The 26,064-nt window shown below is 37.8% G+C and overlaps 2 protein-coding genes across 5 annotated transcripts in view; one reads left to right on the top strand and one right to left on the bottom strand.

Annotated features, from left to right (window-relative positions):
* The window catches only part of LOC109068738 (triple functional domain protein-like), a 135,944-nt gene extending 130,749 nt beyond the window's left edge, over positions 1-5,195 (bottom strand). For 2 of the 4 annotated variants that reach the window (XM_042755756.1, XM_042755757.1), the window contains exon 1: positions 4,892-5,195. In XM_042755756.1, coding sequence (XP_042611690.1) covers positions 4,892-4,958 — 67 coding nt within the window. In that variant the 5' untranslated portion in view covers positions 4,959-5,195. The remainder of the gene's footprint in view (positions 1-4,891) is intronic. The other 2 variants (XM_042755752.1, XM_042755753.1) reach the window with 1 other exon arrangement.
* Positions 5,196-6,190: 995 nt separating this feature from the next.
* Positions 6,191-26,064, top strand: part of LOC109048827 (dynein axonemal heavy chain 5-like) — a 154,258-nt gene continuing 134,384 nt past the window's right edge. The window contains 1 exon segment of the mRNA XM_042755715.1: positions 6,191-6,455. Coding sequence (XP_042611649.1) covers positions 6,363-6,455 — 93 coding nt within the window. The 5' untranslated portion in view covers positions 6,191-6,362.

Genomic DNA, 26,064 nt, shown 5'->3' with positions numbered 1-26,064 from the left:
AAAAAAAAAAAAAAAAAAACTGCAGTGACTCTTCGCTGCTTTACGATGGCAGTGATGGGTTTTCTAGAGTTTTGAAGTCCAAAAAAGTGTGTCCATTGAATTCATCATGAAAAAGAACTCAACACGGCTCTTCACAAGGGACCCGGAGGGTTAGTTCAGCCAAAAAATTCGTAATTTTTGTCATTGGAACACTCATTTTCGATGTCGTTCAAAAATTCCCGTAACGGACCCCGTTCATCACTTCGGAACACAGTTTTAATGGTGTTAGATTTAGTATTAGAGCTTTGGTCCCTGGATTGAAAATGTATGTACGGTTTCACTGTCCACGTCCAGAAAGCTAATACTAAATCTAAAATATCAAAGTAGTCCATGTGACATCAGAGGTCCGGGTTGGAATTTATAGACACACATTCCAAATCTCTAGCTTCAACTAGGGCTGTCAAATAGCGATTATGACGATTTAATTTTCTATAAAATAGTCACGGTTATTGCGATTAGTTTTAGGGCTTTGGCGATTATGACGATTATGCTGATTATCACAATTAATTGTCTGATTTTTATACACTGTAAAAAATAAGTGACGCTGCTGATGTGTTTTTCTGTATGTTTTTGGGCTACACAAAAAAACAAGTCAGCAGCGTCGTACCTGTACATATACAGGGAAAAACTGTCGCGATCACAACAGACATTTCATGTAATTTTAGAAGTAAAATGTGGAATAAAGTCGTCATTTTTGTTAAAAAAAAGAACAATCAATTATAATTTTCGTCATGCTGTCAATGATATTCCCAGACGGACCCTCTGATGCTCACATGGAAAGTATTTTGTTTAAATAATGGTGTTTTTATTACCTTTTTTGTTATCAGTGGACAGTACATACCGTACATACATTTTCTGTGGTTTAATGTAAGCTCTCGGACTGAAATCTTTAAGTATCTTAAACTGTGTCCGAAGATGATGGTGTTTTTACGGGTTGCATGAACGACTCTGTGCAGTTCTATATATTAACATAATTTTACTATTTGGGTGAACTAACCCTCTTCATAAAGCTTTCGGAAGCGAAACAATGAGTTTGTTTAAGGTGGTTGTCAGTATGTTAAAGGTACAAAACAACCGTAATCTCTAGCTGTGCGTAGTTGAATTTCTGGTTTATGAAAATTTTCTTGTTTGTAAATAAACATTTTCTACTGTAAAATGTCACAGTTTTTGGCGATTAGGTTCAGTAAATAATTATCATTTTAAAAGTATTCTGGCAACCACAGCTGCCAAAATTATTTTGTAAAAACTACAGACTTTTTTTTACAGTGTAGCTTTCATTATATAATCGTGATTCATTTAAGGGTTCAGTAAATAATTATGATGTTATCTTTTAATCTTTTTTGAGTTATTATTTTGCAGTGTAAGATTACATAGAGTATTTCAAATTCTAAGAATCGGCCAATCCACCACCAGCGCTATTTTTATTTTTTTTCTACACCACTACAGAATACCAATACTGTGTTTGTGGAACTAATGGTCACTCTATTTTAAACCCTTTGTTAAACATAATCATTTAAATACTCTCTCATTACGGAAAAAAACTACATTTGTACTGGGCTGTCAAATGATTAATCATGATTAATCACATCCAAAATAAAAGTTTTGTTTACATAATATATGTATGTGTACAGGGTATATTTATTATGTATATATAAATACACACACATAAATTATATATTTAGAAAATATTTACATTTATATACATTTAAATATTTATATTCTTATATTTTATATTATATATAAATATATTTAATATATAAACATAACATATTCTTCTTAAATATATACATGCATGTGTGTGTATTTATATATATATATATAATAAATATACACAGTATACACACATATATTATGTAAACAAAACTTTTATTTTGGATGTGATTAATCGTGATTAATCATTTGACAGCCCTAATTTGTACATTACTGAACTTGGAGTATTGTTGAGGATTTTGATATAAGCCAAAAGGAGAATGGTTTTCCTTTGCTGTAAACAAAACTTGATCCTCGCGGGACCAGTATATTCGCAACGGAGCTTATGCTACGCCTACGTCCTATAACATCTGCTAAATCCCACTCTCTCGTGAGCACTTGTACAACAGTTTATGGTTTATAAAGTTTTAAATATGGATATTTTTCTTGCACATGCATTGCTTCTCATCAGAAGGTCTTTATTAACCAATATGGAGCACTTTTGTAGCACTTTTTATGATGGATGGACGCACTTTTTTGGCCTTCAAAATCTCAACGCCCATTCACTGTCGTTATAAAGCTTGGAAGGGCCAGATTTTTTTTTTTTTTTATATAACACCAATTGTATTTGTCTGAAAGAATAAAGACACATACTAGGATTGCTTAAGGCTGAGTAAATCATGGGGCAATTTTCATTTTTGGGTGAACTATCCCTTTAAGGATGCCTCTCACCACCTGAACAGAAACACCATCACTATTCTGTGCTGGTTCTAGCAAACACTGAGCGATTTTCTTTGCTTAGCATCAAAAGATAGTTTAGAATGCAGGCCAAGGTTGGTGTGCAAGATCTGCTACAGTCCTCAAAACCAAACAAAAGCTCTTTAGGTGGGTGTCTTGCCCCAGAGAGACTGCATTCAATGCTCAGTGACTAAGTAGGGCACTGATGAGACACCCAATGTTCTGGAAACACAAAATGTGTTTAACGCAAAGACAGCCAGAGAGAAAGCTTGCTGGTGCCAAAACTTGAGTGTTGAGCAGGCGTGGGGCAATTAACAGACAGACCGGAGGAGTCAGAGAGAGAAGCCTTCGTTCTGAAACACTGCCCTAGGATACTGCAGTGCTCTAAAATAGACCCCTGGATACAAAGACTTCACTCTAATGGGAAGTATGAATCTTACACTTATGATACCTTGTTTCCTGACATTCAGATGATAATATAACATGAGCAAACCAGCAAGGTACATACTATTTAAGTAAAAGCAAATAAACAACAGATTTCATTAACTACATGAACAATAAAGTAATTCAATCGAACACTGTGATGTAAACATGTGCATCAACTTATTAGAGGACAGTGATGTGTTAATATCAACAAACTGCCACAAAAGGGACAACCATCCACATATAAACTGGCTATAGCCTACAGTATATTGGTTGGAACCACATCCAAGACTAGAAGCTAGAAGAACTAATTTATTGTTTTGCCTATATATTAGGCTCTAGAGGTGAAATGAAACAATTATTGACTCATCATGAGGATGTGTTGTAATGTGACTTACTGTAGGCTCAGGACAAAGAATGATAATTAAAATCGATGTTGACATGATTCATTAAATCAGAATTTGTAATGTATATAAATCTTATCTTTTGATTTGCTTCCATCAAGTTTAATAAAACAAGAAGAACAAGAAGATTTAGTTGAGATATTCAGTAGGAATTCTTCACATTTTTGCACAATACAATCCATGCCAATAGTTTCAAAATCTGTTTAATCTGATCAAATTTCAAATGAGAACCAAGTAAGTATTATTCAAACTCGTTATCTGATTTCATGTAACTTTAAACAATCCATTCTTTTTTCAAATAGGTGCTTCTATGTTCAGCCCCGGGGAGCCACAGACAGGGAAACACCATTACATGCAGAACACTATTTAAACACTTTTATATAAAGGATTTCGCTTGAACATGGCAACTCGACTTTTGTCTGTGTGTTTGTGTGTGTGTGTGTGTGTGTGTGTGTGTGTGTGTGTGTGTGTGTGTGTGTGTGTGTGTGTGTGTGATGAGAGCGAGAGAGAGAGAGAGAGAGAGAGAGAGAGAGAGAGAGAGAGAGAGAGATCTTCCAAAGGCTATGTTCAGATACTGTGTTAAGCAAATCATCTTGGAAATATTTTTCCAAATATTAATCCATGCTGATATTTTTGGTCATTAGTCATTGTATTTCCTCTACCTGCAATGACCAACAGGAAAGCTTCCCCATACATTAGTTCTTTGTAGCACCTTATTTGCTGTCATATCTTGCGTCATTACTGCTCACAATAAAGTTGAATAACTGAACAACACACAAAATGACACACAGAGCATCATCACTAACAAGCACTGGCTGAAGCAGAGAGAAATGCGAGATTGTGATACTGTGACACCCCTGCTGTCACTCAGGGCGTCCGTGGCCCATTACAAAGTCCATTCTTGGATGCACCTGGTACTGCAGAGACAGCTGACACAAATCACAGCAACAGCTGACTGCAACAACTCAACCAGTAGATTGCCAAAGTGGTGCATAAAGAAGCAGAATGAGCTCAAAATTCACCCCATGATGGTGAAACATGCCGCTAGTGAAATGTAGGCTAGGCCTAATAGTGTATAAACGTGAATGAATGCAGTAGGCTGGTGATGTATGACATCATTAATATGCATGACACCTCTGATATATGGAAGCACGGTTAAAAATCCATAGCTGCCTGAGACAAGCTTTATGACGTCACCTCACTGTGAACTCAAGCATCACGCTTATAAACAATGACGTATGACATCATGTTTTAAGAAAAAAAAAAGGCTGCTGAACTGTGTACTGGCTTGTTTCATGACTATACTCGCGCACATTGAAATGCAAAGTCATATTCCAAATAAATGATTTCATATAAAAGCATTCAAATTGATTGACTTATACGTTACATCTTAACCTGCCAACTCAATCTAGTCATAAAATCACGTCTGCAGATTCACAGTAACCATCATCAGCATCTCAGAGAGGGGAAAAAAGATATGCGGACCTATGGTCCGATCAGTTCGGGCACGCATCATTGACGTGAACCGGGATCTTGATCAGCGGGTTCATCACCACGAAAACAACGAACCGTGCGCCCCTCTCTTCTTCTCCACTTACCGGATTTAAAAAACGCCGCTATGTCCGCCGCCTCCTTAGATGTGTCCTCTCCCTCCCCTGAACTCATCCTCGAATCAATGATTCTCCCTCTACGAAACTCCCCAAACAAACGGATCAGTGTCGATTTTCCAAAATCAAGTGACTGGTCGGGAATAAATCCTCTTCATTTGAAAGCAAAGAGTGGCTTGCGGGGACTCGTTCCTGTACTCACTGAGCACGGACCCTCCATCTTGGCTTTAGCTCGCTGGAGAGGTGTCGGTACCGATCGGCGGCGCTCCTGAGTTTCAGCTGGTAGAGAGGAGGAGAAGGATGAAGGGAGGGAGAGGGGAGGTCTTCTTCAAGAAGGGGGTCTCCAGGAATCCCCTTCTACCCCACACACCCCCACAGGTCACCTAAACTGTATCAGAAGCTGTAGTCCAATTTTACAAAACGCCAACTTTTTTTTAAAGTAAGTAATAAGTAATTTTCAAAAAAAAAAAAAAAAAAAAATCGTGAGCTTAATTGGCAGTCGTGAGGGTCTCATGGAGGTTGGAGCCCTCTCTGTATTTCTTGTCATATCATAACAAAATGGGTTACAACCACTGATCTGTAATATATTTTATTACAAATTTGCTTCATTTGCTTCACCGCAATTGATTGAATCACATCAAATTTTCTTATTAGTTCAATTCTGAGAGAGCATAAATACATTTATAAATTATGGCTACACATTCGCTGCTATATTTCTGATATAGGCCTATTCACTACGTTTAATAATACCACACGATTACCAGATTTTTATTATTATTTTTTTATTATTATTGTTATAGATTTTCACCCATCTGTTCAACCTGATGTTACAATGTACTGTGCATGAATTATGTGAGAACTGATACAATTGGGCCCTCTAGTGAAAGAGCTCAGGAATTACAGTCGTACAGTGAAATTACAATAGCGCCCTCTATACGGGTTATTAAAAACTGGGGTAGAACACGAACTCAGGACAGACCCTTCACAATCACAGCAACTACTAAACTATCAGTAGTTAATGGTACATTTCTAAACCAGGACTTATTTAAAATCTAAATCTGATGACCTGCGTTTGAGTAATATAATTCGCCCCCCACATTCCTGAACATAACATTGTTAACAACAGTTAATACAGTGTATAGTCGTTTAAATAGCAGCAATATACTTTATGGGTTCGTTTTGGGGGATCAATGAAATGGAAGTGAGACATTCGTTCTCTGGTCTTACTGGACCGGGGTATTTCATTTTACCCCTAAAACGTTACCCCTGACGTCGACATCTCCATGGCAACTGCCAACAACAATTTATAGAGGAGAAAGTAAAGTGTTGTCTGGGAGGCGCGTTCACAGCATAGGCAGCACTAAAATCCTTATGGACGCCGATAATACAGCGTGGAAAATCATCGTTTAGCTTTAAAATGCGATTTACAAACCTATAAACTTCTTAAAAGGTCAGTGGAAAGATGGCTTTGAGTTACCGGTCAGTGAAGTCAAACATCAGATCCAGAGGGTCTCACCAGTCCTCTGCCCCAGTGGACAACATTAAGGAGATGCAGGTCTGCTTGATTTCAGTTAACACGTCATATTTGCCATTTAACCTTTCACATATACACGCGGGTTATTATTTTATGTGTGTGTTTGTGTAATCCTCTCAGTAATAATAATAATAATAATAATAATAATAATAATAATTTAAAACATGCTGAGGAACAATTATGTCTTTCTTTCTTTCTTTCTTTCTTTCTTTCTTTCTTTCTTTTTGTGTTCAACTTTTTATTGTTTTTAATTATCTTTCTTTCTTTAAACTTTGAGCAGGCCAGACTATTATTTTGAAATGTTTGTGAAAGTATTTAAAACAACCTTGGCTTTCTGAAATGAGGAGGCAAAGTCCTCAAATTTTTATTTATTTATTTATTTATTTATTGTTTTTTTAAATCAAATGTAAATTCATGTCCCAGTCACATTTTTTCCACATATTTTTACATTGACAATGTAATCAATATTTTGTTTATTAAAACCATGTAGACTATAAATCTTGTATAAATCAATTTAGTGTTTTTAAGCATTTTATTATTTTTTTTTTCCAAAATAATAACTCAAGGCAGTGAAAATTAATACAATATATTTTATTTGTGAAGTTATGTTCCGCTATTCTTTTTAATAGTTAACTTTTAACTGTTTGATTTTTTCTGATCATCAGGCATCAAAGCTCTGTAAATATTGGCCACAGATGGAGATTTACTTTAAATTTCAGCAAGCTGATTACTCACCAAAAACTCCCACAGATCATGTTTTCATGCCATTTTAAGTCTTTTTTCTGACGTAACAAATTTGTTATATCTAAATATCCTATGCAAGTTTTTTGTTTACTGTAAATTATTTTACTTAAAAGTCTTCCCATTAACGCCATTACATTGTTCAACCAATTACAGCCGAATATAACTAGTCATATCCAATCATATAACGATGGAGACACTGCATCCTCTCACGTGACTTCACCCCCCACCCATTCATTCTCATTTACCCCCCACCAAACTCACTGCACGCTTTAGGTGGTCTGTTAAAACCTGTACAGTCTATGGTTAAAACTCACTGGGCTCAGGGGAGGCGAGAGAGACACTGACTCCCGTTGTAACATTACCTGCTTATGTCGCTTTTGCACAATGTTTCTTTTGAAAAACAAGTTATTACACTTTTTAATTTTATATTTTTGTAATATTCACATTGTTTTATTTTTCTACTACAATTTTTTTTTCTCATCCAATATTATGAGGAGACACTGCCTCCCTTGCCTCCTTGGAGGAAACTCCCCTGACACATGTTAGAGCTTTTAAGGGTGTGTTCACATTTGTAGTTCGGTTTGTTTGGTTAATTTGGTCCAGACCAAGAAGGAAAATGATACATTTGGTCCTGGTCCGCTTAGCGTTCACATTGGCATTTTTGACAGCAAACCTAAAGACACCGAACCTAAAGGCATAGTGACACATTCACAACCTGATTTGTCGGCTTGAATGATGTATATATTGTAAACAAACACACCAAAAACACAAAACAAAAGGTGCGTTAGACTTAAAGCAATGATATCAAAGCACCCATTAACCGATTGATCTGCTCAGCGCCGCTTTAAGTCGAACACACCTAATTCCATCTGCTGGACTAAGCGCTCATTGTTGCGTGTACATATAATTTTTTTTCACCACCTGCAAACTCACAAGGAGCTCATAAAAGACACTTTACCTCATCATTGCTCCATGTTTGCCCTTTGCTCATTTTATTTTGGTTACACCGCGTCATCAAATCATGTCGCATAGCATCGCATCTTGTCATTACTTCCTGTTTTTGGTTCGTTTAGAAGTATTTGGTCCATGTTGCATTCATATATCATTCGAATTGCACCAGAGTTTGTTTGGAAGCAGACCCAGACCCATCTTTTCAGCGGTCTCGGTCCGCTTGTTTGGTGCGCACAAGGGTTCGGATGGCAACGTTCACACATGCTCAAATGAACCACACTAACAGAGCAATCGCACCAGGGTTTGTTTTAATCAAACCAAACAAGTGTGAACGCACCCTATAGTCTATTTCTGGGACTTTCAAAGCCTTGCTACAGCATTTGGAAGTATCTTTCAGATTCCAATAATTTTTCTCCAAATGTTATTCAAAACACTAGATGGCGGCAAAACTCTGTAGCAAAATTTTGAATCGACCAGAATAGAATCTTTACTTGCTATTGTTACTGTGCTGGTGGAAAATGTAAGTAGCCCACTGCTTAAGACAATAATACAGGCTGTGAATGTGTAAACATGCAAGTACTGTGTGTAATGTACATGCAATATGATATTCACAAAATAGACTACATTGTACAATATACTGTAGGCCTACACATTGTCATTCAGCAGAAATTAAGCTGTACAATTGTACACCATGATATGCAATACAGGCTTTGTGTGTGTGTGTGTGTGTGTGTGTGTGTACCTAATTAACCATATTTTGGGGACAAATTTGTACCCAAAAGTAAGCAAAACCTGACAAAATTGCCAAAAACCTCCATTTGGGGACGTCCTCATTCATAAAACTGGTATAAAAATAAAGTAAACAAAGTTTTTTTGAAATTGTAAAAATGTAGAAAGTTTTCTGTGAGGTGTAGGGTTAGGGTTAGGGGTGGGTTTATTAAAATAATACAAGTCTATGTAATGTCCCCATTTAGATAAGCTAAGTAAATGTGTATGTGTGTGTGCGTGTGCATGTGTGTGTGTAATGTGTTGTTGTTGAGGAGGTGGAATTCTCATTCAAGTATCAGTGTTTATTTCAAAAATTTCACCTGAAAATGCAGGGGGATAAATACACAAATGAGACTATTTACACATTACAGAACAGTAAAATTGATGTGGACAGCATAAAGCTCATATAATCTGGCTTTGGAAGAATTCATATTCACAGTTTATGAATAATATGTGGAAACTTTCTACTGCAACAAATCTAGAAGCTAAATTATCAGGAATGTCACTGTATGATGATTACTAGAAGAGCTACAGTATCACACTCTCATGGCAGTTCACAAATGTTTTATGTTTTGGCAGATTAATTGGGAATTTGTATTTCATTTGTGTAGTTTCATATTATCTGCTTACACACCACTGATGACTAGGTTTAAGGATGGACATCCAGGCTTTGAAAGCAGGTTGGAAGAGCCAAACCTGTTAATTCAAAGGGGATGTCCATATGTGTCAGTCTGGCCATAATTTGTAGCATTCATATTGAATTCTCTAATTGCAACATTGCTGAGATCTCATTACTGTCTAGGAGGAGAGACAATTATATATCATCCCATGGTGGCCTGAAAATAATGTCTTCTGGCATCCAATGGTGAAGTCTTTGCATATTTTTACATATTCAGGATTTAGATCTGCAAACCCATAAATATCCCAATAAATGAATGCCAAAGCATCGGCTCAAATGCAGAATGGGATTGCTGGTATGGAAGATTTGTATGCAGAGCGAGTTCTCCTTATTAAATGACAAATCACCTTTGATTTCTTATAGTTGTGCACTTAGAGGTATCTTAAAAAAGATCGATTTGATGTAAATGTTTTGTACCTGAGTTCTTGTTTGTGCTGATGAAAAGCATTATTGGATTTTACACAAAGGTTTTTTTTGTAGTTTTTTTTTTCTTTTCTTTTTTCTTTAGAGAAGATCTAAGAGTGGCTGTTTATGAGACCTAGAGCCTGACTCAGCACTTGTGGATAACAAATGGACTGAACTCTGCCTGTGTATGCAAGTAAAAGTGTGCGTGACGGGGTTCATATATATGTTCTCCACTTGGAGAGCCAGTTTGCAGATCCTCTGCATAATTCAGTGGGAGGATCTTGTTACACAAGCCTGTCGTAATAAGAAGATCCTGTTAAAAAAAAAATAATAATTCAGTCATAGCCGCAGTGAAATATTGATGACCTTACTGCTTGTAAATGCAAACCTTCAAAATAATTTTCCTGGTATCAAACACTCAAGCTCCCCATGTGGGCACACAGTACTCAGTGATCATGAACAGAGAGTACAGTATGAGTTCAGTGGCTCTTAATTGGTCATTGTATGTAGAAAGGCAGGCATTGGATTCAGAGAGCAATGAAAAATAACAGACTTACTGTTCTCAGAAATCTTTTGAATGCTTGTTGAGACAGATACAAGGGCTTTCTTCCTGTCCCTAGTGATGTTTTGTGTTACTGCGCATGCAACATATAATCAACATTTAATGATTGTAAAAAAGAACATAGATCTGACGTTTATTATAATAGTTATGTCTGGTACATCATGCATCATTACTGTTACACATACATGTGCTTAGGGATTTGTACAAAATATAAAGTATTGCATTTAGCCACATTAGTCACCCCACACCATTTATATTATGAATATGAATGATGCTTTAGAAAATGTAGCTTGTTGAAGAGATGTGTACCATTAGTTTTCTGTGCCTTCAGAAAACGTAGTCTAACGTAAAGAACCAAGTCATATCTAGCAACGAGAATATCATTGGCTTTGTTAATGTGCAGGGTCATCCTGTTTTCAGCAAACTATACACAATAGCCAGATCTGATTTTTTTTTTTTTTTTTTTTTTTTTGGTTAGAATGGTTTTGCTAGAACATCCACATTGATTGCCAGCTTGTACAGGTTCACCATCAGACTGGTGATAGATGATTGATGCACTTGCATTGTTCTTCAAATCTTAAAACTGCATTAAAATAATTATAACTGCAGATAACATAATATTAATGAAAATGGCCACTTAATGATAGTACACATTCATGAATATAGTCAAAGACTTTAGATACACAAAGATGGTGCACTTATATTCGTTATTAATGGGAGAAAGTGCAACATGCAATATGGCAGAATAGCCCTGCCTTCTAAAAGAGACAATCACTAAATAGAAAATCACATCACTGCAGCTGCAGCTATAGAAACAGACAGTGTCCCGAGATGCAGTGTTGGCACTACAGGGGGCTCCAGCCTGGCCACCTAGGTCACTGAGCACACCAGGCCCCTCTAGAAAATGCAAAGGTCCAGTTTGCTTGGGCTGGCTAAGACTTTGCTATAGTGCACTTTGTAATAGTGTCAAATTAAACAATTTACTTTAAATTACATTTTAAATCATTATGTTTTAATCATTTTATCATGCTTAAGTAGAAGCAAGCTTATTTTAAAGTGTTGACTAACATACTAAAGCATGTGTAAAATTTTAAATGTAGTGATATTACATTTAAAGTAATATTACATTTATATTTTAAATGTACTAAATTATTACACGTGTAAATACAAATATATTTAAATACATAACACACAAGTTTCAATGGAGATTACATTATAGTATGTTTTAGTTTACCATAATTGCTTGTTATATTTTAACCGTATTTCAAAGACAATAGTAATTATAAAATTATATGTACAGATGTACTTAAGTCAGTCAAAATAAGACAACTGAATTTAATATTTATAATACTGAATTTAATATAAATATACAAATTTTCATTTGATTTTAAATAACATTAAATGTTTGACATTACATTTAGTTTGCACTTAAGTATTCCATTTCCCTAATACATATTCATAAAAAAAAGTATATAAAGTGTACTTCTTTTCAACAAGGCTATCTAATTCTAAACACTTTTCAAAGGGTGGCATATTCAGTGTTTAATGCTGTCACCTCAGGTACAACAGTTAAAAGTTTTCCTCTGGACTTCCTCTGGACAAGTACAGTTGACTAACTAACTTCAGATTGTTTGCTTAGAGACACATTTGACACACTCTCTGTTTTTTTACACCCTATACTTGCCCGTCAATAAACAAATTCAATACCTGTTTTCAAGCATAAACGGTGTTGTTCTTTTTGTTTCAACAACTGTATTAATAACCTGACATATAATGAATGATGAAAATAACACATCAGATTTGATGGAAACAGCCATTCAGCATACATTTCAATTGGCTATAAAAAAAAAAAAAAAAAAAAAAAAAAAAAAAACATTTTGTTGCCTGCCTGTGTGAACACAGTGACCATAGAAACTTGAGGGTTGACTATTTTTGACCTGGGCCTGTAAACAATCACCTAACAACCAACAGCACTAGCAATGCAATAAGCAATCACCCACAATACCCATTGCATTATCATGTGCTAAGGTGTTCTGTGCAGACACCTTAGCATATGATAATGCAATGCTATCACCTATTATTTTTTTTTAATTTTTTTTTTTTACAGATTTTGTCACATAATTACAATTCTCAGTTATAAATCTTAACTATATCTTGTAGCTTTTAAATAATATGGTTCTAACCCAGTTTCTATCTGATTATAATACAGTGCATTCACATTCATGAGCCTGTAAGTCAGTTCAACAAGCTGTGAATGGTCATGTGTTACTGGGGCATTATGTAGATGCCTCTTCACAATTAGAATGAATAGCTGACTTGTATCGTCATTGTCTTACTGATGAATAAAATCTTAGATTGTAAGGAAGTGTCAAGATATTGCCTCTCATCCTTCAGAGGGCTGGCCTGTAACTGTAGACTTAACAACAATGGTCCATTTAGCCTCATAGTTGATATATGAGAAGGTCCAAGACCTCTTCTGCTAACCAGCCAGAGCACAGGTGGTTAGACAACACCAAAGAACTGGATAGAGAGCCAATGAAGGGAAAAACGATTTTAGAGCAAAATTTCAGGTGTTTAACATATCACACAGCTCTATGATCTCATGCAGTTTTTAATTAAACTGGAAATTATTTGAGCACTTGGCATTTTTACTTGGTAAAAATGCTGCCCAGCACACCCGACTTTCAAAACAAGGTAAGATGAACCTTTGCTTCTCAGGTTTACAGTGTCTGTCGACAGAGTCGCATCCATAGTTAGTGTGACTTAGAATGTATTAACATTTAACATTTTTCTCTTTCCAATTTATGAACACATAGTTAGTGACAACAAACCCCCCCAAAAAAGCAAATTACAGTACACTGAAGGCATAAGTCATCTCAAAAAAGAAAATTTTGTATGGTTGTCATGTTTGTTTGTTTGTTTATTTATCTATTAATAGTATTGAGTGAAATATGTTAAAAAATTAGCAATAAAATTTAATGGAAAAATGAAGTGCATGCATAAAGTGAATCCTCTAGTGTTCACCTGCAAGTAGCACAGAACTAGATTTTTTAGGTCCTTTTCATATTGTTTTAACTTGTCTTCCATTGTGATACTTCATGATCACAAAATTCCAGAGACTTTACATCCAGAATTCACAAGCTCTCAAAAAATCTTGAATGATTCTGATTATGTTGTATTTGCAAAGAAATCACTTGAACACGAGTAACGTGCCGCACTGTTTTGGCATGAACTGTCCTATTCATTTGCAGATTGATGCTCTCTGCTCATCTGGAAAATCTTTCTCCACTAAGGTTATCCTTTTATTTGTCTTGTGTGTTGCGTTGCTATGTGACGGCTGGCGTTCAGGCCTTATCATTTATTTCCAGTTGTTTTGGCAGTCATGGTTGAGGAAACACTGATCTGTCATTCCCATGCTAAATGATCACTCCCATTAGCTACACTGGTCAATTGCTATGTATGCTTTGCGTGCCCAGGCTTGTTAGCCTCTGTTTGCTGTGGCATTTGACTCTACACTGGACTATAAATCTTTCACCTTTTCCCCTACTGTCATCCAGATGGCTTCACTTGATTTCAGAGTCTGTTACCTGTGTCAGACATGCTTCTTTGGCAGTCATTTATCTCACAGTTTTGGACAAAGCAACAGCACATTTTAGAGGAACAGACCTTTTGTAGCAGAGGTCAAAGGAGTGAAGGGGTAATTATATCTATGTGTTGAGCATTTTCCTCATTGCTCACAAAAGCAGTCTCAGCATACTGAAGTCCCTCTTCCATTGACATCTATTAAAAAAAAATCCTCTTGTCTCAATGCCAGTCTACTGCTGTGTTACACTGTGTTTTTATTAATTTTTTTGTTGTTGTTGTTGCTAACCTTCGAGGCTCGACTTACATGGGCACTGCCTATAGTGTTTTACTGTTGATGCTATGGACTCCAAAATATGATGATACCATTATGAGGGACCACCCTTCTGAAATATAAAAGGCAGCTGTATAAAAACCTGGTTTATACAGTGAAAACAAAAATAGGGCCTATTATTTATATGTGTAAATATTATCAAGACATTTTTATATTATAAAGATATTCTGTTATCATTGACAGAAAAGTAAAAGGTAAAACTATGGTTGTTGGTAGAATAAAATAATTGTGTTGAATCTTATGATTTATGACCAGTCTTTAAAAATCACTAATAATGTTACATTATGTAAATTATCATTTTTTAAATGTATTTTATTTAATATTAGCATATTTTTGTATTTTTTTCTCTAAACTCTAGATGGCCCTCTATCACTGGCCATTATAACTCAAATACACTAACGTTGCAAGACCTCCAGTTGTATGTAATGCAAAGACTGCAAAAACTGATACGACAAAAACTGATGTTTTCACATATGAGAACACTGACGTAGACATTATGGATGTTGCAATGCTGCATCTGTCAATTAATTTGCATGTAATTATGGCCGTATTATGCTGACATATTGCATGATAAACAACAGCTGTCAATGCTTAATCTATGGATTTCACATCTATGACTTCAAGACCTGAAATGCTGATTGTGACATCTAAAAGGTAGTGTCAGGGGCTTGGAATTGGTATTCAGAGCAAGCTCACCACTGCAGGGATAAAATTCATGAAAAATTCAGTGCTAAGCTGAGCTCTTACCTGCCACCTGTACAGCTGAAGTGTTGTGGTAGATGAGAACAGCATGGGGACAGCAAGATGTCAGGGAGATTAAATGGGCTGAATGCTGGTATCTCTTTCATGGTAGTTATTTATCTGTCTCCTGGGCTCCTATCTCACCTGCAGTCACTCACACAATGTTATAAATGAACAACTTTGTGAAGCCACTGGGAAACCTATATGATCAATATGGTGAAAAGACATAAGAGGTGTTTTACTTAGACTTTACTTTGATCTGAATTAGTGATATCCAAGGATATAACCAAATATTCAACTTTTGTTCAACTACTCTTTAGGGGTGTGCGATACTGACAAAAAATGATACCTCAATATTTTCTGCGATTTTGTTTGATAACCATAATTAGGGCCCGAGCACCGATGGTGTGAGGACCCTCTTGTATCTGCTTTGTTTATTATTATTATTAGGGCCCGAGCACCGATGGTGTGAGGACCCTCTTGTATCTGCTTTGTTTATTAGGGCCCGAGCACCGATGGTGTGAGGACCCTCTTGTATCTGCTTTGTTTATTATCACTAGCACCCAAGCACCGATGACCCTATTACACCCTCTTATCTTATTATTATAATAATAATAATAATACTATTATTCCTCTTCTTCTTCTTCTTAATTCTTCTTCTCCAAAATGAATCGCATTTTTGAGGGCCTAAACATGCTCGAAAAGTCCTGAAACTTTGCACACGCGTCAGACCTGGTGAAAATTTTACATCTGATATAGGTTTCAGAAGAGGGTGTGGCAAAATGGCTCGACAGCGCCACCTATCGTAAAAAAAAATCAACAGCCCTCGAGCTGTGTTTCACGTACATGCACGAAAATTGGCACACATATGTAAGGCATCAGTACCTACAAAAAAAGACTCTTGGAGCAATATCCGAAACCCCACAGGAAGTCGGTTATTTTTAATTTTATGGGCAAATTTTGCATCATTTTTGTCATTTGCATGCCTTGTATTTTAACGAACTCCTCCTAGAAATTTATTCAGATCAACACCAAATTTGGTATGCCTAATCTAAAGGCCTTTGCGATGTTAAATTGCGAAGATCTTGAGTTTTCGTTGAAGGGCGTGTCCGTGGCGGCCTGACGAATTTCGATGATTCGCCATGAAAAATGAAGTTGCTATAACTCAGACATACAATGTCCAATCTGCCACAAACTTCACATGTTTGATAAGACTCCTGACCTGAACAGATTGACATGCCCATATTCAGTTATAGCCATAGCGCCACCTACTGGCAACAGGAAGTGACATATTTAACGCTGTAACAAACTACCCCAAGAAATTTTGATGACATAATACTTTTTTTTTTTTCAGTCACTCTATTCTAAAGGCCTGGGCGATGTTAAATTGTGAAGATCTTGATTTTTCGTTAAAGGGCGGGTCCATGGCGCGGTCACAAAGTTCGATGTCTCGCCATGGGAATAAAAGTTATTGTAACTCAGGCATAAAATGTCCGATCTTGCCCAAACTTCACATGTTCGATAAGTGTCCTGGCCTGAACACATCTGAAGGCCAATATTCCATTGGGTGTGGCAAAATGCCTCGATAGCGCCACCTATACATTTTCAACGAAGTGCGCCTCGAGCTACGTTTCACGCACATGTACAAAAATCGGTACACACATGTAACACACCAATACCTACAAAAAAGTCTCTTGGTACGAAATTTGAATTCCAACAGGAAGTCAGTTATTTTTAATTTTCTCTGCAAAATTTGTGTCGTTTTTGACATTTTCAGGGGTTGTACTTTAACGAACTCCTCCTAGAGATTTATTCAGATCAACACCAAACTTTGTCAGTGTAATCTAAAGGCCTTTGCGATGTTAAATTGCGAAGATCTTGAGGTTTCGTTTAAGGGCGTGTCTGTGGCGGCCTTACAAATTTCGATGTTTCGCCATGAGAAAGGAAGTTGCTATAACTCCAGACATACAATGTCCAATCTGCCCCAAACTTCACATGTTTGAGAAGACTCCTGACCTGAATATATCTACATGCAAATATTCAGATATCACTATAGCGCCACCTGATGGCAACAGGAAGTGACATGATTTACGCAGTAAAAAACTACTCCTAGAAATTGTATGACATTTTATAATTTTTTTTGGTCAATCTAATCTAAAGGCCTTTGCGATGTTAAATTGTGAACATCTTGAGGTTTCATTAAAGGGTGTGGCCATGGCGCCATGACAAAGTTTGATGTCTCGCCATGGGAATAGAAGTTATTGTAACTCAGGCATAAGATGTCCGATCTTCCCCAAACTTCACATGTTCGAAAAGAGTCTTGGCCTGAACACATCTGAAGGTCAATATTCCACTATAATCATAGCGCCACCTGCTGGCAACAGGAAATGGCTTGTTTTACACTAACTTAAACATGCAATGTCCAATCTGCACCAAACTTCAAATATTTGGAAAGGACTGAAGAAATGTACCATGCCAAAATCCAGTTATAGTTATAGCGCCACCAGCTGGCATAGCAAGGAAGATTGGCACATATAAATGACTTTGACATATTTCTCTTATATTTACCAACATAAAAACTTTGATATTTTCTTGCCGTTCGCTGTTTTACAAAAAGCCACCCGGTGGTGGTTGAGCCCGGGTGCCCCGAGCACCGATGGTGTGACGACCCTATCATATCTAATTATTAGGGCCCGAGCACCGATGGTGTGAGGACCCTATTGTATCTGCTTATTATAATATCACGACCACAGATCACCTAAGGACCCAATACCCTATATAATCGCATCGTTTATTAGGGCCCGAGCCAATGGGCGCAGGGCCCCGTTATTCGGTTTTTCTAAGGATTTATTATTATTATTCATTATTTTTATTTTTTTTTGGAACCTCCGGGGGTTTTGGATGCCTTAACATACTCAAAAACTCTTGAAAATTGGCACACACATTGGAACCTGCGGCCATCAGGACGCCGCAGAGGCTGGGACCCGGGTGAGCGTGGCACAGGGGGCTCTACAGCGCCCCCCCCTGGAACACAGTCAGAAATCTTGAACCATAGCTCACACATACTTGCATGTATTTACATGAAACTCTGTACACTTATAGATCTCATTGAGCCGAACAACTTTCGCGCTCTATGTCATAGGCTCCGCCCAACAGGAAGTGAGCTATTCAGGGCTGTTTAAAAAAAGCATGCTCTGGAATTTGAAATACTCCTCTGAGGTTTTCCACCCATTCTCCACGAAACTCGGTGAACATGATGTCAAAACATTGGGGATGAAAAATTGCCAGGGGATTTTTGATATCTCGAACGGTTTGTCCGTGGCGAGGCGCGTTGAAATTAGGGCAAAAAATGAGAAACAGGAAATGTCTAATAACATCCACATACAATCGCCTGATTTAGATCAAACTTCATCGGATTGTTCGATGTATTATGCCGATCACATATATGTGACTATTAGGAGTCAAAGTTATAGCGCCACCAACTGGCAGCAGGAAGTGTGTCATTTTCAAAAAGCTTTGAATTCAGCATCTTATTTTCACTCGATTTGCTTCAAACTTCATCAGAATAATGACAATACACAGCCGATGTAAATCTGTTGTGGGGATATTGATATCTAATATAGTGTTGCCGTGGCAACGTGTCAATCTTGAATATTCTATTCTGGTGATTTTGAGGCAGATAAAATGCTCAGAATTACATGAAACTCAAAAACAACATATCAGTATTAATGATAGCTAGACAATGGAAAAAGCACATGAAAGGGCGTGGAGGAGGCACTCTATAGCGCCACCTTTTGTCAAAAGTCGGGGGGTTAGTTTTAGCTACAGACACCCAAACTCGGTACATATATTGTTGTTTATCAAGACGGACAAACTTTCTAATTTACAGTCATCAGCTACGACCAACAGGAAGTCGGCTATTTTGGTTTAAATGTGGATTTTTGGAAAAATATTGCTGTGAAATTAATGCATACTACTCAGAGGAAAATTACACTATACACACCAAACTTTGTCTACATGATGACAAAACATTGAGGAACCTAAATTGCGAACTGGATTTTGGATAGCTTGAACGGTTTTGCCGTGGTGATTTTTGAAAATAACAGTAAAAAAAAGGGAAACATTACTTGTCTTGTATTTTTAAATTGCAGCTTACAAACACTTCAAAACCATTTTATACCATACAGAGTAGAAGTCATTCTGAGGAAATATGCATAGTTTCCACGACTTTACAACACTGTATGGATAACAGAAAAACAAAAAAACATCAGACATCACACCAAAACCAAAGACCATCTTCTCTATGTTAGAGAGTAGGAAGGGGGCTGGCTGACAGAGGGAGAGAGAGAGAGAGAGAGAGACAGGGAGAGAGTTAACATCTCTCAACAATCAGACACCATCAGTAATGTGTGTGTTGTTGTTGTTGTTGTTGTTTTTTATCATTACAGCTTAAGAAATCTCTTAGGCCTTATCCTTTTCTGTCAGTTTTAGGGACCAAAAAAAAAAACCTAGTACAATTTGTAGGGCACAGACAACATGATTTTAAATAATTAGGTTAAGAATTATGTTTATTGCAACATAAAAAGATATAAAAACAAAAAACCAAAAACCGTAGACTTAGCTGTAATTGCAGGCAAAAATATTTTAACAAATGCTTATAAATCCAATAAAATCATTAAAAATGCTTTTTCGTTGAGTGCATAATAATTAGTCACATTGATATTCTTATATTTTTTTCCAAGCACATTGTACCAATTCCAAATCACATCAACCTTAATAAATACTATACATGTGGTATTTTAATCATTTATGAGTGATATATAATTGTCCTTGAAGACTGGAAAGTGAAAACTCCTTATATTCAGGAGTGCTGAATTATTAGGTATGTTTTCTTGTCATGCATTGGTCATAGAGTTCATTGTAGCGGTGCCTCGGGTGTTGAAATAGATTTGTTATACATTATACAGGTTCAACAGGTTTTTTTTTCCACACTCCGTACTCTTCCGTCCCCAGTCTGCAGTGGTGTATACAGTATGTGTTATGCGGTGCAGAAGCAACAGCGAGAGCGAGTTATTGTAACGCGAAAGCACATTAAAATAATGCGCGAGCGCGAACACTTATCTATCCGTTGGCACCAGTTTCCCACGTTTCTTTTGTCACAAAAAAACAGACCACGCGTGCTCAATATACATGCTGTTCGTCGGAGAGCCGCGAGCGCATTAAGAAAACGCAGCACATTGCTCAAAAACGGTCTGTGAACTGCACAAATCTAGCCCTCATGAGCCCTAGAAATCATTCGAAAAGATGAATCTTTCTAGCTCATGAGCATAGAGAGAGTTGTGAGTTCACACGACACCGTTTGAGCAGATGAGACCTTTTTAGTTGTGCGCGGGGCTCTCCTACCGAGCGAAGAGCACGCTGTATATTAGCAGGGTGTCTTTTTTTTTGTGACAACAGACAAAGATAATCCTGTGTGCCAACGGATAGATGTGGCGCTCGCGCATTATTTTAATGTGCTTCGGCGTTACAATTGTCTCTATGGGGGTTTAAATCGGAGGGCTTGTTGTCGGGACCCATGCCTGTCTCTATGGGGGTACGTGTGAACCTGTATAATGTTATAACAAAATCTATTTCAACACGAGAGGACAAGACGGCCGCCCCCCCCTCGCTGGGCACTGCCAATGATGGCACTCAATGACTCTATGCATGACAAGAAAAACATGCCTAATAATTCAGCACATCTGGAATATTAATACGGAGTTTTTTAGACTTCCCAGTCTCTTCAGGAAAAATTATATATCACTCATAAATGATTAAATACTCAAATGTATAGTATTTATTAAGATTGATGTGATTTGGAATTGGATAAAATGTGCTTGGAAAAAAAAATTAATATAAGAATATCAATGTGACTAATTATTATGCACTCAACGAAAAGCATTTTTTAATGATTTTATTGATTTATAAGCATTTGTAACATATTTTTGCCTGCATAACAGCTAAGTTACGTGTTGTTTTTATATCTTTTTATGTTGCATTTACATAATTCTTAACCTAATTATTTAAAATCATGTTGTCTGTGCCCTAACAATTGTTTACTAGCAGGGTTTTTTTTTGTCCCTAAAACTGACAGAAAAGGATAGGCCTAAGAGATTTCTTAAGCTTGTAATGATAAAAAACAACCAACAACAACACACCAATTTACAATACTGATTGTTGAGAGATGTTAACTCTCCTCCTGTCTCTCTCTCTCTCTCTCTCTCCCGATCTCGTCAGCAGCCAGCCCCCTCTACCTCCCTCTCCCTCTCTACACCACAGAGAGAGAGTGGGTCTTAGAGTGAGATCAGATGTCTGACAGTTTTTTTTAATTTGTCTGTTATCATACAGTGTTGTAAAAGTCGTGAAAACTAGTGCATATTTCCTCAGAATGACTTCCTACTCTGTATGAAAAATGTTTTTTGAAGTGTTTGCAAAGCTGCAAGTTTAAAAATACAAGACAAGTAATGTTTCCCATTTTTACTGTTATTTCAAAAATATCACCACGGCCAAAACCGTTCAAGCTATCCAAAATCCATTTGCAATTTAGGTTCCTCAATGTTTTGTCATCATGTAGACAAAGTTTTGGTGTGTATAGTGTAATTTTCCTCTGATCGTAGTATGCATTAATTCACAGCAATATTTTTCCAAAAATCCACATTTAACCAAAATAGCCGACTCATCCTGTTGGTCGTAGCTGATGACTTGTAAATTAGGATCAGTTGTCGTGCTTGATATCGAACAATATATGTACTGAGTCTTGGTGTCTGTAGCTAAAACTACTAACCCCCGCTTTTTGACAAAAGGTGGCGCTATAGAGTGCCTCCTCCACGCCCTTTTCATGTGCTTTTTCCATTGTCTAGCTATCATTAATACTGATATGTGTTTTGAGTTTCATGTAATTTCTGAGCATTTATCTGCCTCAAAATCACCAGAATAGAATATTCAAGATTGACCACTTGCCACGACAAAAAAAACCACTATATTAGATATCAATATCCCCACAACAGATTTACATCGGCCGTGTAATGGATTCATTATTCTGATGAATTTTGAAACAAATCGAGTGAAAATAAGATGCTGAAATTCAAAGCATTTTGAAAATGACACACTTCCTGCTGCCAGTTGGTGGCGCTATAACTTTTGACGCTTAATAGTCACATAATATGCGATCGGCATAATACATCGAACAATCGATGAAAGTTTGATCTAAATCAGGGGAGTGTATGTGGATGTTATTAGACATTCCTGTTTCTCATTTTTTTTCGCCCTAAAAGGACTTCAACGCCTCGCCACGGACAAACCGTTCGAGATATCAAAAATCCCCTCGGCAATTTTTAGCGTCCCCAATGTCTTGAACATCATGTTCACCGAGTTTCATGGAGAGGAGTGGGGTGGAAAACCTCAGAGGAGTATATTCAAATTGGTCCAGAGCATGCTTTTTTAAAACAGCCCCTGAATAGGCTCAACTCCTGTTGGGGGGAGCCTATGACATAGAGCGCGAAAGTTGTTCGGCTCAATGAGATTCTATAGAAGTGTACAGAGATTTCATATAAATACATGCAAGTATGTGTAGCTATGGTTCAAGATTTCTGGACTGTGTGGTCCAGGGGGCGCCGTAGAAGCCCCTGTGCCACGCCCGGGTACCAGCTCTGCGGCGTCCGCTCCTGATGGCCGCAGGTTCCAATGTGTGTGCCAATTTTCAAGAATAGTTTTTTGAGTATGTTTAAGGCCTTCCAAAAACCCCCGAAGGCTTTAAAAAAAAAAATAAAAAATCATAATTAATAATAATAATCCTTAGAAAAATAAGTGTAAACAGGACCTGAGTTAATCATTCAATGACTCCGAAAGCAGCAATTTCCAATAGGGTCCTCACACCATCGGTGCTCGGAGCCCTAATAAAAAAAAAGGCAGATACAAATAGGGTCCCTCACACCATCGGGCTCGGGCCCTTAATTAAAGCTGCAAGCAGCGATGAACGGGGCCCCTCGCACCGGGCTCACCACCACCGGGTGGCTTTTGTAAAACGCGAACGGCCAAGAAATTGCGTTTAATGTGGGTAAATATAAAGAAATATGTCCAAAGTCATTTATATATGCCAATCTTCTGCTGCCAGCTGGTGGCGCTATGATTATAACTGGATTTTGGCATGTACATTTCTTCAGTCCTTTCCAATATATTGGAAAGTATGGTGGCAGGATTGGACATTGCCTGTTTAAGTTGTGAAAACAAGCCATTTCCTGTTGCCAAAAGCAGGTGGCGCTATGATTATAGTGGAATATTGACCTGGTCAGATGTGTTCAGGCCAAGACTCGTTTCGAACATGTGAAGTTTGGGCGAAGATCTGACATCTTATGCCTGATTACAATACTTCTATTCCCATGGCGAGACATCAAACTTTGTCCCGGCGCCATGGCCACACCCTTTAATGAAACCTCTAGATGTTCACAATTTTAACATCGCAAAGGCCTTTTAGATTAGACTTTGACCCAAAAAAAATTTATAAAATGTCATACAATTTCTAGGAGTAGTTTGTTACGGCGTAAATCATGTCACTTCCTGTGCCATCAGCAGGTGGCGCTATAGCGATATCTGAATATTGGCATGTAGAATATATTCAGGTCAGGAGTCTTCTCAAACATGTTAAGTTTGGGGCAGATTGGACATTGTATGTCTGAGTTATAGCAACATCCTTTCTCATGGCGAAACATTGAAATTTCTGTAAGGCCGCCACAGACACGTGGTACACCTCTAAACGAAACCTCAAGATCTTCGAATTTAACATTTAACTCGCAAAGGCCTTTAGATTACACTGACAAAGTTTGGTGTTGATCTGAATAAATCTCTAGGGAAAAAAGGAGGAGTTCGTGTTAAAGTGACAATCCCGTGAAAAGTGCGGTCAAAAGATCGACGGACACAAATTTTGGCAGAGAAATTCAAAAAAACGACTTCCTGTTGGGATTCGAATTTCCGTACCAACTGAGACTTTTTTGTAGGTATTGGTGTGTTACATGTGTGTACCGATTTTTGTACATGTGCGTGAAACTTAGCTCGAGGCCGCACATCCGTTGAAAATGTATATGGTGGTGGCGCTATCGAGGCATTTTGCCACACCCAATGGAATATTGGCCTTCAGATGTGTTCAGGCCAGGACACTTATCGAACCATGTGAAGTTTGGGCCAAGAATCGGACAAATTTAGGCCTGAGTTACAATAACTTTTTATTCCCATGGCGAGACATCGAACTTTGGTGACCGCGCCATGGACACGAACGGGGAAAGCCCTTTAACGAAAACTCAAGATCTTCACAATTTAACATCGCCCAGGCCTTTAGAATAGAGTGACTGAAAAAAAAAGGAAAATTATGTCATTTAAATTTCTTGGGGTAGTTTGTTACAGCGTAACCATATTTGGTCAACTTCCTGTGCCAGTAGGTGGCGCTGAATTACCTACTAACTGAATATGGGCGTGTCAATCTGTTCAGGTCAGGAGTCTTATCAAACATGTTGAAGTTTGTGGCAGATGGGACATTGTATGTCTGAGTTATAGCCAACTTCCATTTTTCATGGCGAATCTTCGAAATTCGTCAGGCCGCCACGGACACGCCCTTCAACGAAAACTCAAGATCTTCGCAATTTAACATCGCAAAAGGCCCTTTAGATTAGGCATACCAAATTTGGTGTTGATCTGAATAAATCTCTAGGAGGAGTTCGGGTAAAAAATACAGGCATGCAAATGACAAAAATGATGCAAAATTTGCCCATAAAATTAAAAATAACCGACTTCCTGTTGGGTTTCGGATATTGCTCCAAGAGTCTTTTTTGTAGGTACTGATGCTTTTACATATGTGTGCCAATTTTCTGTGCATGTACGTGAAACACAGCTCTCGGGCTGTTGATTTTTTTACGATAGGTGGCGCTGTCGAGCAATTTTGCCACACCCTCTTCTGAAACCTATATCAGAGTGTAAATTTGTCACCAGGTCTGACGCGGTGTGCAAAAGTTCAGGACTTTTTCGAGCATGTTTAGGCCCTCAAAAATGCGATTCATTTTGGAGAAGAAGAAGAAGAAGAAGAAGAAGAGACGAAGAAGAATAATAATAATAATAATAATAAAAAAGCAGATACAAGAGGGTCCTCACACCCATCGTGCTACTCCCGGGGGCCTAATAATAATAACCAAAGCAGATACAAGAGGGTTCCCTCACACCATCGGTGGCCGGAGCCCCTATTAAACGAAGCAGATACCAGAGGGTCCTCACACCATCGGTGCTCGGGCCCTAATAATAATAATAACCCAAAGCAGATACAAGCGGGTCCTCACCACTCATCGGTGGCTCTCGGGCCCTAATTATGGTTATCAAACAAAATCGCAGAAAAAATATGGTGGTATCATTGTTTGTCAGCAGCGCACACCGCAGGCCTAGAACACGACCTCGCGACGAGCAGTGCACACTGACAGTGATGGGGTAGCGATGATCCAAGGTATCACTAGATTTCAGATCAAAGCTAAAATCTAAGTACAACACCGCTTATGTCTTTTCAACCATATTGATTCATATAGGGTTTTCCCAGTGGCTTCAAACAAAGTTGGGTCCAGCCGTTGTATTATCATTGTGTGAGTGACTGCAGGTGAGATCACGTAAGACCAGGAGACATGAAAGTCCCGATGGGCACTAGCAGTTGAACGGCCCACGCCAGCCACCCATACCAGCATTCCGCCAATGTAATCTCACCTTACATCTTGCTTGTCCCCATGCTGTTTCTCATCCACCACCAACACTGTCAGCTGTAACAGGTGGCAGGTAAGAGAGCTCAGCTTGAGCACTG

Source organism: Cyprinus carpio, unplaced genomic scaffold (genome assembly GCF_018340385.1).
Source record: "Cyprinus carpio isolate SPL01 unplaced genomic scaffold, ASM1834038v1 S000006746, whole genome shotgun sequence".
NCBI classification, from domain to species: domain Eukaryota; kingdom Metazoa; phylum Chordata; class Actinopteri; order Cypriniformes; family Cyprinidae; genus Cyprinus; species Cyprinus carpio.
This window is presented reverse-complemented; position numbering and strand designations above follow the sequence as displayed.